Source organism: Tachyglossus aculeatus, chromosome X5 (assembly GCF_015852505.1).
Source record: "Tachyglossus aculeatus isolate mTacAcu1 chromosome X5, mTacAcu1.pri, whole genome shotgun sequence".
NCBI lineage: Eukaryota > Metazoa > Chordata > Mammalia > Monotremata > Tachyglossidae > Tachyglossus > Tachyglossus aculeatus.
The window spans coordinates 1,685,058-1,701,318 of NC_052097.1; the positions used below are offsets into that span (position 1 = coordinate 1,685,058).

Consider the following 16,261-nt stretch of genomic DNA (forward strand, 5'->3'; position numbering starts at 1 on the left):
CCAGCATTTGACGCTCAGCAAGCGTCACAGTTTGAGAGTCACACTTTCTCCCACCCATCCGCCCCCCCTGGAGTACTGAGCATAATTATGGTATTTGTGACGCATTTTCTATGTGTCAAGCACTGACCTAAGCCCTGGGGTAGATACAAGCTAATCAAGTTGGACGCGGTCCCTGTCCCACGTGGGGCTCACATTCTTAATCCCCATTCACATTCTTAATCCCCTTAATCCCCATAGAGAAGCAGCGTGGCTCAGTGGAAAGAGCACGGGCTTTGGAGCCAGAGGGCATGGGTTCGAATCCAGGCTCCGCCACATGTCTGCTGTGTGACTTTGGGCAAGTCACTTAACTTCTCTGAGCCTCAGTTCCCTCATTTGTAAAACGAGGCTTAAGACTGTGGGACAACCTGATCACCTTGTATCCCCCCAGCGCTTAGAACAGTGCTTTGCACATAGTAAGCACTTAACAAATGCCATTATTATTATTATTATTATTTTACAGATGAGAGAACTGAGTCACGCAAAAACTAAGTGACTTGCCCAAGGTCACACAGCAGACAAGTGGAAGAGCCAGGATAAGAACCCAAGTCCTCTGATTCCACGAGGCCATGTTGCTTCCTAGGCTCTTCCCATGGACGAGGGGCCTCCGGAGAAGGATGTGAGGAGCGTTCAGCTCCTTCCTGGGAACCGCCCATCCCAACTCTCCCGAAGAAAGAGACATCTGTGCAGCTGCCGGGTCCCCCCAGCCCCTTCCAGCAGGGTCGCCCCAGAAAGGCAGCCCAAATATCGGCTTGGCTCGGCCCGGGGCAAGTTCTAGGGAGCGAGAAGACCCCCGGCAGGCCCCTCTCCGTCCCACTGCTGCCCAGGGCACCCAGTCCACAGGCCCACCACGGAACACAGGCTCTCACATCAAATATGTGCATGTATGCAAATACCAAATGAATTAACTGAAAAAATCTGGACCACTTAAAACACCCGGAACAGGTGAGGCAGCTTGTTCTTAAGGCTAGAACTCAAGGCTGGGAGTCAGGAGGGCAGGGTCCGTTCCCAGCTCTGCCTCTGCCCTGCTGTGGGGCCTGGGGCAAGTCACGTCACCTCCCAAGCCAATCCTGCCTCCATCCCCTCACCTCACGCTGTTCCCCAGCCTAGACCACCCTCCCTCCCCACATGAGACAGACCCCCCGGCTCTCCACTCATTTAAAGTCCTACTAAAATCCCTCCTCCCTTTCTGACGAGTCTTCTCCAATTGATTTCTCAGCTCTCCCAGCTATATCAACTCCTCAGACAATTCTAGCCCCTCTGGACTGATTTACTAAAATCACATCTCCTCCAAAAAGCCCCAGTGCTTATTACAGTGCCTGGCACATAGTAAGCGCTTAACAAATAACATTGCTATTATTATAATTATTCCTTGACTAACCTCTCATTCCCCGCCCAGGCCTCTTTCTGCATCACCTCAGCACATGGGTCTGTGCTCCTTAAGCACTTTGCTTCTCACCTCACTCCCACAGCACTTAAGACCACATCCTTATTCTCTGCCACCGCCCCTACCTGTAACTGATCTTCTAGACTGTGAGCCCACTGTTGGGTAGGGACCGTCTCTATATGTTGCCAACTTGGACTTCCCAAGCGCTTAGTACAGTGCTCTGCACACAGTAAGCGCTCAATAAATACGATTGAATGAATGAATGATTTTTATGTCTGTCTCCCCCATTAGGCTGTAAGCTCCTTGTGTGCAGTTAGCACCCAATAAATACCCTAGATTGATTGCGCACAGCACTGTACTAGGCACCTACTGTGCACAGAGTGCTGTGTCAGATGCCCACTGTATCTGTCAGCCGAGCCTGTGCCCCCTGCCATCCCACCATGAGGCACTGGCATCCACAAAAACCCCAGGGGGAATCCCGGCTTCATGTGTGTTGGCACAGTCTGGGTCTTTGGGCCCCCACCATCCACCCTCTTAATCCCAACTGGAGGCAGGGGCATTCCAGAGGGCGGGAATGTGCCCTGGAGGAGAAGACACAAGTCCTGGAGGAGTTTAACCCCGCTGTTGGTCCCGATTTCACATACACACACATACATGTACCCCTTCCCCACCCCCACAAACCTAATTGGAATCATGTCTGCCCCATGAGAGAAGTCTCAGTCGCAGCAGAAGCCTAGGGGGGAACTGGGAGTCAGGATACCTGGTTTCTAGTCCCAGATCTGCCCCGTCCTGCTGTATGACTGTGGCAAAGTCCCCTAGTCTCTAAGGGCCTCAGTTTCTTTCCCTACAAAATGGGGATGATAGCAGCTCGCTCTCTCTCAGACTGAGAGCTCCAGGAGCGGCATGGATTGAGACCGTTCTGACGATCAGTGAAGCAGGGTGGCTAGTGAAAAAAGAACAGGCTATGGAGTCAGAGGACCTGAGTTCTAATCCCGACTCCGCCACTTGTCTGCTGTGTGACCTTGAGCAAGCCACTTAACTTCTCTGTGCCTCAGTTACCTCATCTGTAAAATGGGGATTAAGACTGAAAACCCCACGTGGGACAAACTAATTACCTAGTATCTAACCCAGTGCTTAGAGCAGGGCTTGGCACATAGTAAGCGCTTAACAAATACCATAATAATAATAATAATAGTAATGATCTGGACTCTCCCCCAGAATTTAGCAATGTAGAGTCCTTGGCACTTCGCTCCCATCATCTTACTGCAGAGATGCCTCTTCATCCTTCTCCCTCGATGGGATTTTGCTCGCTTGCTTCGGGATCGGACCCCCCGCCGCCCCGGCTCCCCAGCTCCCTGCAATTTTGGTCCCCATCCAGCCTCAGCAGTCCCGGGGCAGGGGTCAAGGAAGCGGAAGGCGGTTAGCACGAGCCAGGGGGGCTGCACAGCCCAGGGATGACGGGGTTTAATGTAAATGATTACGTTGGAGAGGCCCCGGGGGTCTGGCTTGCAGGTCACGGGCACTTCCGCGCCGGGGAAACACAGACGCTCGGAGTGGGCGTCGGTGGGGCCACAGGGGCCGGGGGCACCCACCCAGAGCGAGGCCAAGAGGAGATGTCCCGTCCCCATCATCACTGTGGTATCTGTTAAGCACTTACTAGGTGCCAGGCACTGTACTAAGCGCTGGGGGAATACAAGTAAATCGGGATGGACACAATCCCTGTCCCACATGGGGCTCATAGTCTTCATTCTCATTTTACAGATGAGGTAACTGAGACCCAGAGAAGTGAAATGCCTTGCCTTAGGTCACACATCAGACGAGCGGCACAGCTGGGATAAGAACCTGAAGGATTTTCCAATTCCTAGGCCCGTGCTCTAGCCACTAGGCCATGCTGCCTCTCCACCGGCCCAATGCTGCTGCCGAGTTGTGAGGAGAGGGACGCAGGCTCACGGAGGCGGCTTTCTGGATGGTTCCAGGCCCTTCCAAATGAGCACAGCAGCTAACGAACCATTCGCGCGTGTGGCCCGTGTGGGAAAGGTTGGTTTCTTCGGGATCCGTCCCCGATCTTCTCCCCAACTCGCCCCTCGGAGCCCCGACGGTCAGGGAGGCTTCTGCCTTGGGAATCCACCGCCCCACCGAAAGACAGCCAGCAGGAACTTCCACCTCCCGGGACTTTTCCTTTCTCCCGTGGGTGGGAGGCGGCCTGGCCGGGCCGGGCCCCTGGCAGGCACAGGCACGCTGACCCCTGGGCCTCGGCTGGCTCGCTTCTTGGCTGCTCAGAGACAGGAGCTTCTGGGAAGAGAACGGTCTGTGATGGCCATCCAACTCTCTGTGCAATGGACCGGTCTCTGGGGGTGGGGAGGGGCTTCATTCTCCCACATCCTAAAGGGCTGCCAGCTGCAGATAAAGGAGCCAGGATTGGAGTGTTTCGCAGCAAAGTTCTTTAAAAAAAAAAAAAAACTTGGTCCGTATGCACCGGGAGAGATCAGCGAGCGGGCCAACCTTCTGCTTTAACAATGATGGTATTTGTTAACCGCTTACTATGTGTCAAGTACTGTTCTACGTGCTGGGGGAGATACAAGGTAATCAAGTTGGACACAGTCCACGTCCCACAGGGGGCTCGCAGCATTAATCCCCATTTCACAGATGAGGTAACTGACAGCCAGAGAAGCGAAGTGCCTTGCCCTAGGTCGCAGAGCTGAAAAGTGGCGGAGCCAGGATTAGAACCCAGGTCTTTCTAACTCCCAGGCCAGTGCTCTATCCACTAGGCCACGCTGCTTTGGAACTCTGCCCCGCCAAACAAGGGCCGCAGAGAGATGGAGATGGAATTTGGACCTTCCTAAAACGAGGAGACCTTGGAAAATTGCTTTGTAGGAGGATATGTGTGTGGGGGGGGAGGGGGATGTGTGTGTGTGTAAAAATATACGTGGACTTGAAGCTTGCAAGCAAGCATAAATTAGTAATGATGGCCCTGGTGGGAATTAAAGAATGTGGTCTCCACACTTACCGCACTATTTTCCCGAAGTATGCAGTAATTATTTTTGAAAAACCCCTTTGCACTGAGGGCATTACAAGAATATTAGGGGATGTGACTTAGGGGTAATGACGCCCCAAAATACTGGAGAAAAAAACGCTGAGAATTCCTGCCTGCCGCATCACTAATAATTAGTTGTGAGTCCAGTAATGAAAAGAAAAAAATAATCTGCAGAGTTTAGAGAACTATAATAGGTGATGAGAGGCCAGCTTACCCAAGCCAGAGGTGCCAAATTTTCATTGTGAGGGCAGAAGGGGGGAGAGTTTTGAGGAGGCAGGGCTGGGGCGACACATATACACTTACGCACACACACATGCAAACACACACAACACACTTCAAGCATGTTTTGGCTGCTGATAAAGGAACGGTAACCAGGTAAGTTATGCAATGGGGTGGTGAAAAGGTGCCACCTTTGCCACTACATGAGAGCCAACTCCGACTCCCAGGATGAGCGCCCAGGCTCGAGGGGCCACTAGATGCCAGGATGCCACCCCAGACTAGACTAGACTAGACTAGGTGCCACCCCAGACTGCCCGGCCCACCGTCACGCCCTTGATGGTATCCTTCAACTCCCCTCCGGAGGCCCTGAGTCGGGTCACTGGGCTGAGGTCCACTGGGGGAGGAAGGAAGGTGGCAAAGGGTGAAGTTTTGGGCAAGAAGTGGAAGCCGGGCTCCTGTGAGTGAAGGCGCTTCGGTATATGGTGAACGGCAACCACCACAATACCAGCCAGGTAATGTGTTTCCTATTTCCCTTGTACACTTTGGTGTCGACGATTGGGCGCCGGACTCCTTTAAGGCCCAAGCCCTGGGGTGGTGGGGAGAAGTTTTTAAGCTGCGAGGGTGGACCCGGGGATTGGGAGGTGGGTGACGGGGCCAGGGGTTGGAGCTTTACTCATTTTCAATTATTCAGTCATATTTATATGACTAGACTGTGAGCTTACTGTTGGGTAGGGACCGTCTCTATATGTTGCCAACTTGTACTTCCTAAGCACTTAGTACAGTGCTCTGCACACGGTAAGCGCTCAATAAATACGATTGAATGAATGAATTTATTGAGCGCTTACTGTGTGCAGAGCACTGTACTAAGCGCTTGGGAAAGTACTTCTCTCACGAGCCAGAAGTGGGGCTGTCAGTCAAGGGAGTCAGGCCTGAGGCATAAAGGAAGGCAGGCAAGGGTGCTTGTGGACAAGAAATGCCTCGTGAGCTTCTTTTTTATCTTTTAAAAACTTGGATAAATACTATTACTGCTACTACTACTACTAGAGAGGCAGGGTGGCTTAGTGGCTAGAGCATGGGCCCGGGAGTCAAAAGGACTTGGGTACCAATCCCAGCTCTGACGCTTGTCTGCTGTGTGACTTTGGGCATGTCACTTCACTTGCCTCAGTTACCTCATCTGGAAGACGGGGGTTAAGACTGAGAGCCCCACGTGGGACAGGGACTATAGCCAACCTGATTTGCTTGGATCCATCCCAGCGCTTAGTTCAGTGCCTGGCACAAAGTAAGCACCTAACAAATACCACAGTTATTATGAATAATTATTATTATTACTACTACGTCTGCTCCGACTATTACTAAGGATTTCGTCCAGGCTGTTCTCACAATCCCCCTTGTAAATCTGCCAATTCTTCCCGCTGAACCTCCCAGCGATCCTGCCTCCTTCCACCTCGCCGCTCTGCACCTCCCTCGCTCCCTTCCTGTCCCGCCCGGCTCCCTGTGACTGACCCTCTCAACCAAGAGGCGTGGCCGGTCCCCACAATTGACCTGGAGGCCCCACGCTGGATGGGACCCACATTCGCCAAAACGGGCGGATGGCGCCAACCTTGCCGGTGTCTTCCCGAGAGGCCCCAGCCGGCCCCGTTCGCAAGGTGAACTCAGGCCATCGGCCGTGATGGGCACATCTGTGGTGGGGGGTGGTCTCTCCCACTTCCCAGGGCAGACTTTGAGATGACCCACTCCAACATATGGAGCGCACCCACTGCCAAAAACCAAAAACCTCCCCAGAAACCTCAGGGGCTTGGGCTTTTTTGTGACCTGGGGGAGTACTGAAAGCATACCTAAAGGGAGATGGAGAAAGGGACGGGCCTCCCTTCTGCTCCTCACCCCTCTCCAGCCCCCCACACACAACCCTATTCTCCCCTCAAGCCTGGCTGCAGGCAGTCCCCGGGCAGGGGGAGGTGTCCAGCAATCCTAGAAATCTCACTATTCCTGAGAAAGCAGCCATCTGATCCCAAGCATCAACTCCCACTCCTGGGCCCTGGGGTGCCACCCATGCCAGAGTGCCCACACCCGGGGGACCCGATCATCATCGTGAGGCGATATTCCAGACCACCACGCCCTCTCCAACACCGACCACCTCCGGCCAGCTGCGGATTGACTCCAGAGCCCAAGGATTCGCGTTTTGATTCCAAATCTTAAACTCGAGGGATTCAAGTTCTCAACTGGGCAAAACTTTCCAGTTCTCCAGAGCTGCTCGACGGGCTGAAGGCCTACTTTCCTCTCAGAAAAGGCAGCGGGCAGCGAGTTCGGAATGGCGCTGGCAAGTTGGGGCCACCCGTCTTGTCTTGCTCTGTAGTAGAGAGAGTAGGGGGCTGGCAGCCAGAAGACCCGGGTTCTAATCCTTGCTCCGCCCCCGGCCTGTTGGGTGGCCTGGGATAGATCACTTAACCTCTCTGGGCCTCAGTTTCCTTGTCTGTGAAACAGGGATAAGATCCCCGCTCTCCCTCCTGGATTCCGAAGACTGCGTGAGACCGGAGCTGGGTCTGATCTGATTATCTCTTATCTACCCAGCACTTAGCACAGTGATTGGCACAGAGCAAGCATTTAATACCATTATTATCACTACAGTTCCAAAGTACCTCACATCCAAATCAGACAATTAAGAACAGATGAATGAGATCTGCCCGGTTGAGAACTTGAATCCCCCGAGTTTAAGATTTGGAATCAAAACGCGAATACTTGGGCTCTGGAGTCACTCCGCAGCTGGCCGGACAGGATTTGATCCTGCCTATCTGGGAACAAAGATGGAGAAGGAGGAATCGGAACCCCCTCTGCACATCACGCTGTGGGCAGGGATTGTCACTGTTTATTGCTGTACTGTACTTCCCCAATCGTTTAGTACAGTACTCTGCAAACAGTAAGTGCTTAATTAATACGGCTGAATGAATGAATGAGTCAAAGAGCCGGGATACTGAATCAGAAACCGGCAGTCTCGGTTTCCCTCAAAGGTACACGATAGCAGTGGTAGCGGTATTTACTGAGCCCCTTCACACTGCAAGCACTTAATTATATACCACAATTATCATTCTTATTATTACTTGGGAGACTACCATAGCAATAGTATTGGGAGTGGTGTTTGACGCTGCACTCTCCCAAGAGCTTAGTACAGTGCTCTGCACATATTAAGTGCTCAAGAAATACAATTGATTGATTCAATTGACTGACAGTGAGGGTCTGCTGGTGCAGTACACTGTATGGAGTAACTGGGAAAGTAGAACAGAAGCAGCCCGAGACACGTTCCCAGCCTAAAGGAGCTCCCATCTAATAGACGATAAACTCGTTATGGGCTGGGAACGTGACTGCTAATTCTGTTGTTCAGTACCCTCCCAAGAGCTTAGTACGGTGTCTTGCACATAGTAAGAGCTCAATACGATTGATTTATTAATAGGGGGAGTCAGACATAAAACTATTCACGTGCCATGGAACCAGGCGAAATAAATGGATTGTTCAATTCAACATACATCCATTCGTAAGTGCTGAGAGAGAGGAATGGAGAGGGGAAACCTGGATTGAACTCACATACTCAAAAAGACCTTTGAGACATGAGTTAAATCTGAATTCCACCCCTTGACCCTGGGCTGTCCACCCCTCCCCTCTGCCCCCACCTCCCTATTCCCCAGTGCCTTACTCTTTCCTCATTCCTATACCCCTCAGGGCTGAAGGTGGGGGAAGAGGAGGGAGGGCAAGGGTGATTCCCCACCCCTCCGCTCCCCACTAACCCAGCCCTCAAGGACTCTAGGTGGGCAGCTGGGTGTGAGGCTGAGATCTAGACAACACCGCCTTTCTTGGTGTCAGGGTCTCGCTCTGGGGTTGGTAGTTTCACCACAGATGGGAAGGAGCTCTGGGTACCTCCTGCTACCGACCTGTCCCGAGTGTCCCCTGGGCATCCAGGAAACACAAGTACAAATGGAAGACCAACACCTCAGCAGCCACAGCCACACCCCTAGAACCCCCAAGGCCTTTGCTCAGGGTCCCTCGGGGCTCTCCCCTCTGGGAACCAGACTCACACTTCCCCCGGAGAAACCAGAGAGCAGGCCCCGGGCAGGGGGCAGGCAGGCCTTAGCACCCCCCAAGTCCAGGGCTCGGTCACCACAGCCCACACGTTACACCTGCCAACGGGCAAAATTCTCCTCAAATCCAGCTTGCTGCGGGGCCCGCCAGGGAGCAGCCCCACACAGCTCCATCACTCAGTCAATCGTATTTATTGAGCGCTTACTGTGTGCAGAACATTGTACTAAGCGCTTGGAAGAATACACCAACAGACACATTCCCTACCCATAATGAGCTTACAGTCTAGAGGGCACTTGGGGCTGACAGGATAAGGACCCAGTGGGGTTACTGTTTCTGCGGCTTCTCCACACTGGCCCCCAAACCCTTGGTCACATGGAAACAGAAGACCGCCCTCCCACCCCATCGACGGAGGCCCGTCATGGGCAGTAGTCTCTTGAGGCCTTAGTGGGAAGAACACGGGACTGGGAGCCGCGAGACCGGGGTTCTAGTCCCACCTCTACCGCTAGCCCGCTGTGTGGCCTTGGGGAAGCCACTTAACTTCTCAGGACCTCAGTTTCCTCATCTGTACAATAGGAATTAAATACCGGCTCTCCCTCCCCTCAGAGGTGAGCCCCGTGTAGGACAGGGACTGAGTCTGATCTGACTGGACTGTATCTACCCCAAGGCTTGCTCGTACACAGCTTGGCATGTAGTAAGTGCTTAACAAATGTTACAATTAGGATCATCATCATCACCATTAAGGAAAACCACCCCAGGCCAGGTCCAGCTTGGGTCAGGGGAAACATGGGGGTGGAGAAGCCCCTCAGGGTGAGACCAGACTGGGTGCGGAGGTTTGGTCACAGCAGGGCAATCAAAGGGGCTCTTCCTGCTCTCTGGCAGCATTCCCAGGATGGGGATGGGGGCGGGGGGGTGCCGCACCTGTCGAGACCAAGAGCCTGCCGGAATAGAAGGATGGAGTTGGCTCGGAAACTGGAGAGACGTTTGGTTGCTGGACACCACCACCGTTCAGACGTTCTTTTCTCTGCTGCAGCATAGGTGCAGGCTGCAGCCACACGATCCAGCCCACGGCCCATCTCCCCCAAACAGACAGACACACACACACACACACACCTACGCGTACTCACAGTGCTGAGTAGGGGAGACGAAGGTGGTCCCCAGGGATGGCGGAGCCAGCCTGGCTGAGCCAAGGCAACACCAGTAACAGCAGAGCCTTCATTCCCTCTGGCCGGGCCAGGGACCAGACCCTCCGGGGACCCCAGCATCCAGTGCCCACCTCACTGCCGGTGGAAGCCCCTCGTGGGTTGGATTTTGGGCCCTGACACTGAGCTCCCAGGAAAAACATCCGCCAGAGAAGGGATTAGCCCACCTGAGCCTCGGCCTGCAGCGCCACTGGGGACTGGGGCTGTGGAGGAGGGTGTGGGGGGGGTTGGAGAAAAGATGCAGGATGGGCAGACTCCCGGTGGGCGGGTGGGCTCACCGCTCCCTGCAGAACTCGGAGTGGCTGCGGCAAAGCAGCTGGTGCGTTGACATCACCAGCTGGGAGAGCCTGGGCTGGGGGAGCTGAGCGGAGCCGCCCGCCCGCCCGGTGTGGCTGGCCGGCCGGGAAGGGGGTCTCCCTCCTTCCCTCGACAAAGGCCACTCCCGGCACCCGGTCGGTCGGACGCCCACTGACCCCGAGGGTCTCTCTGGACTGGCTTCCAATTGGGACCCTTCACATGGAGAGAATTTGAATATGAACAGAGAGGGCTGTTTTCTCAGAACACGAGGCCCTGGGCGCCCAGAGGAGGGGAGCCCCCAGCCGCCGCCCCCAGCTCTGGATCGGGGCCCCCAATTCCAGGGGTCTCCCAGGATGGGCTTCCTAGTTCTGGAACCGCCTCTCTGGGCCTGGGCATAGGCGGGGGTTTGTGTCCATCTGCTGAAGTCCCTCTGTGCTGTCTGTGGGTGTATCTGGATCCCTGGGTTTGAGCGTGTTCCTGTTGGCATGTGGGCCTGTGTGTACTTTTGTACGTCCAAGTGTGAGTCCCTGTGTTTCAGTTCTGTTAGGGTAGGAGGTGTGAGGGTACATATGAGGGTGTCTGTGTTATGATTTCCCCGTGGGAAATGTGTGTGAGTGTGTGCGTGTGTTTGTATTTGTCCAGGCATGAAAAACTGAGCAAAAGTCTTGAGGCACTGCAGCTGTTCTTGGGGAGCAAAATTTGGTGTCCAGACTGACTGTGCTCACGCCTACCTCACACCCCAGGGGGGGGTCCTCATCTGCCACCCGTCACAACTTTGGAGGCGGGGGTCAATCTGCTGTCCTCACAATCTGGGGAAGGGGGAGGGCCATGGAGGAAACCAAGGAAAGAACTTGGGGGGAGGCTGGTGGGGAGGAGCCGGGGGGTGGTGGGTGGGGGGTCTGGGTTGGACGGTCACGGTGGGAGGCAAATGGACAGAGTGGACAGGATGGGCAGCTGGCAAGGTGGAGCCCGGATGAAAAGCAGAGGTGGAGAGCCGGGATGAAGAGCCGGGGTGGAAAGCCGGCACGGAGAGCTGCGGGAGGCAGCCAGGCACTTTTTGTTTTCAGGAGTGAGAAGGAGTCCCGACTCAGGCTCCGTATCTTGGCCAAGGAATCATCCATCAGGCAACGGATTGAGTGCTTACTGTGTGCAGAGCACTGTGAGAATTAGTAAATAATAACAATAATAACAATGGTATTTGTTAAGCACTTACTATGTGCAAAGCACTGTTCTAAGCGCTGGGGGGATACAAGGTGATCAGGTTGTCCCACGGGGGGCTCACAGTCTTAATCCCCACTTTACAGATGAGGGAACTGAGGCCCAGAGAAGTGAAGTGACTTGCCCAAAGTCACACAGCAGACAATTGGCGGAGCAGGGATTTGAACCCATGACCTCTGACTCCAAAGCCCGTGCTCTTTCCACTGAGCCACGCTGCTTCTCAGATGTGATCTTGGACCTCAAGGAGCCTCCAGTCTAACAGGAACAGGGGAGCCAGATGTTAAAATCAATTACTGGTTGAGGGAAGCAATCAATTGTACTGATATGTACATAAGCGCTAAGGGGAGAGGACAGAAGGGGAGGAAGGGGTGCATATCCAAGTGTCAGGAGAAGGTTGAAGTGACCACCCCGGGGGATGTAGTCATTCATTCATTCAGTCATATTTAGCGAGTGCTTACTGTGTGCACAGCACTGTGCTAAGCACTTGGGAGAGTAAATATAACAATAAACAGATAGACATGTTCCCCACCCACAACTAGCTAGGATGGGGAGATGGAAAAGGCTTCCTGGAGGGGATAAGATCTCAGAGAGGCCTTGAAGTTAGGGAGAGCAGAGGCTTGGAGTGGGGAAGGGGGCGGCATGACTGGCGAACTCAATAATAATACTTGTTAAGCACTTACTACGTACCAAGCATTCATTATGCTAAGCCCTGGGTACAAGATAAAAATAATAATAATTTGGTATTCTAAGCGCTTACTATGTGCAAAGCACTGTTCTAAGCGCTGGGGAGGATACAAGGTGATCAGGTTGTCCCACGTGGGGCTCACAATCTTAATCCCCATTTTACAGATGAGGTAACGGAGGCACAGAGAAGTTAAGTGACTTGCCCAAAGTCACCCAGCTGACAAGCGGTGGAGCAGGGATTAGAACCCATGACCTCTGACTCCCAAGCCTGTGCCCTTTCCACTGAGCCACGCTGCTTCCCTGGATAATCAGGTTGGACAGAGTCCCTTGTCCAACGCAGGGTTCCCCATCTAAGTAGGAGGGAGAATGGGAAGTCGAAGTAGGAGGGAGAGAATCCCCATTTTACAGATGAGGGACCGGAGACCCAGGGAAGTTAAGCGACTTGTCCGAGGTCCCACAGAAGGGAAGCTAAGGAGGTAGGATTAGAACCCGGGCCCCCCACCTTTTTTTTTTTACAGTATTCGCTAAGTGTTCACTACGTACCAGGCATTGTTCCAAGTACTGGGGTAGATACAAGGTAATCAGGTTGGACACAGTCCACGTGGCACATGGGGTTCACAGTCTGAACCCCCCTTTTACAGATGAGCACACAGTGGGGGCTCACTCAACGTCACTGCTACTGCCACCAAAGGATGGTATTTTAAAGCATATCAACTCTGTTTTAAGAAAGCAGTGCTGAAAACTTGGGAGGATAAAATTTTTCCTGATTCCTTCACTCTGAGCTCCTCCACCCTTGCTGCCCTTAGGATCTGGCCAAGCTGACCACACCCTCGTGGCCTGCAAATGCTCATTCAATGCAAAGTTCCAGACAGGCAGACGGAACGGTCACTAAAATAAATAATAAATAATAATGATGGTATTTGTTAAGCGCTTACTATGTGCAAAGCGCTGTTCTAGGCGCTGGGGAGGTTACAAGGTGATCAGGTTGCCCCACGGGTGGCCCACAGTTTTAATCCCCATTTTACAGATGAGGGAACTGAGGCCCAGAGAAGTGAAGTGACTTGCCCAAAGTCACACAGCTGACAGTTGGCGGAGCCGGGATTTGAACCCATGACCTCCGACTCCAAGCCCGTGCTCTTTCCACTGAGCCACGCTGCTTCTCCAAGTAGGAGGAGGGCTTTCACTAGGAAAGTCCAGCCCAGCCCAACCAGACTTGCACAGCCCGACATCGTCCAGCCCGGCTGGCTGAATTTCACACTGACCCACCCTCTCAGCCCCAAACCCAGCCTGTCCCCCCGACTTCCCCCACCTGTCCCTATCGACCCCCTGTCACCTGCTGGCCCTGCCCCTGTCCCTCCTCAGCCTTGAGCTCCCACACAGAGCCACAACCCCCGTCCCCACATCTCTGAACAGTGCCCCTCATCAACCCTGGGCTTCCAGAGCCTTTTCTCAGTCCCCCAGACAGAGACCCCAACCCTCCATCCCTGAGCACCCAGACGGAGCCCCCTCCTCGGCCCCCCGCATCTCCCGATGGGCAGCTCTGAGACTCAGCGCCCGGTGGATGGTGGGGCGGGGGAAGAGGCAGCGGGAGAAGTTCCACGATCCCACCTGCCCTTGCCCCAGCGACGGGTCGGACGCAATTTGGTGCTCTTGGCTCTCGCGACGCTGACGTCCCGGGGACACCCCATGGCTCCCACAGACCAGGACCTCCCGTGGCCCCGCGGGATAAGACCTCTTAATCACCGAGCACTCCCAAAGTCCTGCTCGTTCCGGGGATAGACATTGCTGAATTGTACTTTCCAAGCGCTTAGTACAGTGCTCTGCACACCATAAGCACTCAATAAATACGATTGAATGAATGGATGAAAGCATACACATCGGCCTCAGAATGGCCACGCCCTGGCCCTCCAAGGTTCACTATGGTGGCCCAGGCCCATGTGTCCAAAGCACACGCCAGAGCAACCCCTTTCGGCACACGCAGTCCCGTGCCCCCCGGAGCCCCTCCGTCCCTCGGATTTCCGTGCCCGAGAGGGGTGACGGCCCACACCGGGCGGGCTACAGGGGAGGCCACGGCCACCAGACTGGGCATTCTGCTATTGTGTGGGGGTCCCCGATGTGCCTGACCCACAGCTTTTCTCCGGGGGCTTTGAGGACGACCCTCAGCTCCTCACTCCAGAGTCGACGCTTCACTCCCAGCCCCGGGCAACCTCGGGCACCCTAGCCGGGCCTTGGCAAAAAGGGGCCACACACCAGAACTGAAAAAAAGGCCACGAAGGCGGCCGGCCCTGGATGGGGCCCAGACGCGGCCCCGAGGGTGGGAGGGGCTTTCCCAGCGGACCCCGCGGACTGGCCTACCTAGTCTGGAAGTGACGCTGCAGCTGGCAGCGCTGCAGCACCTGGGAGCAGTGCTCCGTGAACGGGCAGGTGACCGGCAGCTTGTCCAGGAGCTTGTGCACCAGGACGCTGGCCCTCCTGCAGCTCTGCAGCACCAGCGGCTTGCGGTCCACGGGGCAGAAGTCTCTCTCCAGCAGGAAGTTGGTGAGGCAGAGGGCGCAGTAGGTGTGGCCGCAGGGAGTGTCCAGGGGGTCCAGCAGAGCCTGCAGGCACACGTGGCAGATGAGGTCGTCGTCCACCTCCTCCGTGTAGCTGTAGAAGTGGTTCTCCTCGGGGGGGTGGCTCTGGCCGCAGATGACGCACAGGGGCTCCGGCTCCGGGCCGGGCTCCTCTGGGCCGCTCATGCTCGGGATGGGCGAGAACTGCAAGGTGCCTACATTCGGCGGGGCAATTGTATCCTAGGAGCTGGCGCCAAGCCTAGCAGAGAAAGAGAAATCTCTGAGCGGCTCCAGATGAGCTCCCCCAATGTGATCGCAAGCTCCTTGGGGGCAGGGATCGTGTCTTACCGGGCACTGTGCTATACTCTCCCAAGTGCTTAGTTCAGCGCACTGTGCACGGTAAGCACTCAATACATTCCACTGATTGACTGACAGAAGCAGCCGGGACTTGGGGGGCCGGGTGTGACGCCGGGCACCATTCTGCTCAGCTACTTGGGAAGGCACTGCCCACCTGAGTGCTGGGTTCCAATCCTGCTTCTGCTGTGCCTCCCCGAGCCCTGTTTTCCCATCAATAAAATGGCAATAATCATGTCTGCTCCCTGACCTGGACATGTAGGAGGGGGACGGACCATGATGAGACCTCTGGGAAGTGCCCAGGGGCCACAGAAGACTGGGCCCCCAGCCTCAAATACTCTGTGGCTACTGATTTGTAGGCCAAGAATGCCAGTCGGAGCAGGACGGGTAAGACCCATTTGACCCTTTCACACCTCCTTCTGGGTTTCTTAACCCTCTTTCTTAGACCTTCAGCTCTCCGAGGGTGGGGTTACCTCAGCTAGCAATGACATATACCCGATGTCCAGGTGGGTGGCGGCGGCGGGAAGACGCAGGAGGAGTGAGGCAGGGGTGACCGAGAGGAGTTTTCTGTGTCCAGTCTGGACACCAAAATGCTTATGAGAGACGGCTATTTGGCAGAAGGTTGAAAGCAAAATGCTAGCTTCTCCAAGAGACAGTTAATGAAGTCAGCCAAGATATCATCACTTGACTCCAATCCCACCCCTCCAGCCCCCTCATTCCTCATGGACCGTATCAGCAGGGGAAGGATAAGGACTGAGTGGCACCAGGAAGTAAATCTATTATTTGGAGCCCTAAAAAGGGGGTTGGAGGAGGTGGAGCAGAAGGCGGAGAGAGGGAGAGGAAAGGAGGGAGAGGCCAGGGGTGGGGGAGGGTGAGGAGAGGGAGAGGAAAGAAAAAGGAATGAGAAAGAAAAGGGATGAAGGAGAAGGGAGGGTGAAGAAAGGGAGAGAGAAAGAGCAGAAAAGGGAAGGGGGAAGGAGGAGAGGGGGGCCTTGCGGGTGTGCTTTTGTGGTAGCTCCTGATGTGGGTGCTGGGTGTGCTCTGAGTCCTTGATAGCAGATTGCTGAGCTGTCAGAAAAGCCTATTTTCCAGACCCCCTGACCAGGAGATTATAGTCACATCTTAGAACTGTGCATTCAGAAAAAACCCTTAACCAAGGTCCCCACTGGCCGGGCGGCTCTGACCTACCTCATCGTCCACTGCCCTCAGGAGC

The 16,261-nt window shown here is 54.7% G+C and overlaps 1 protein-coding gene across 1 annotated transcript in view; it reads right to left on the reverse strand.

The window, feature by feature from the left end:
- The window catches only part of LNX1 (ligand of numb-protein X 1), a 45,303-nt gene that overhangs the window by 9,425 nt on the left and 19,617 nt on the right, over window positions 1–16,261 (reverse strand). Inside the window, exon 3 of the mRNA XM_038769358.1 lies at window positions 14,498–14,953. Within this exon, the coding sequence (XP_038625286.1) occupies window positions 14,498–14,880 (383 nt within the window). The 5' untranslated portion in view covers window positions 14,881–14,953. The remainder of the gene's footprint in view (window positions 1–14,497; window positions 14,954–16,261) is intronic.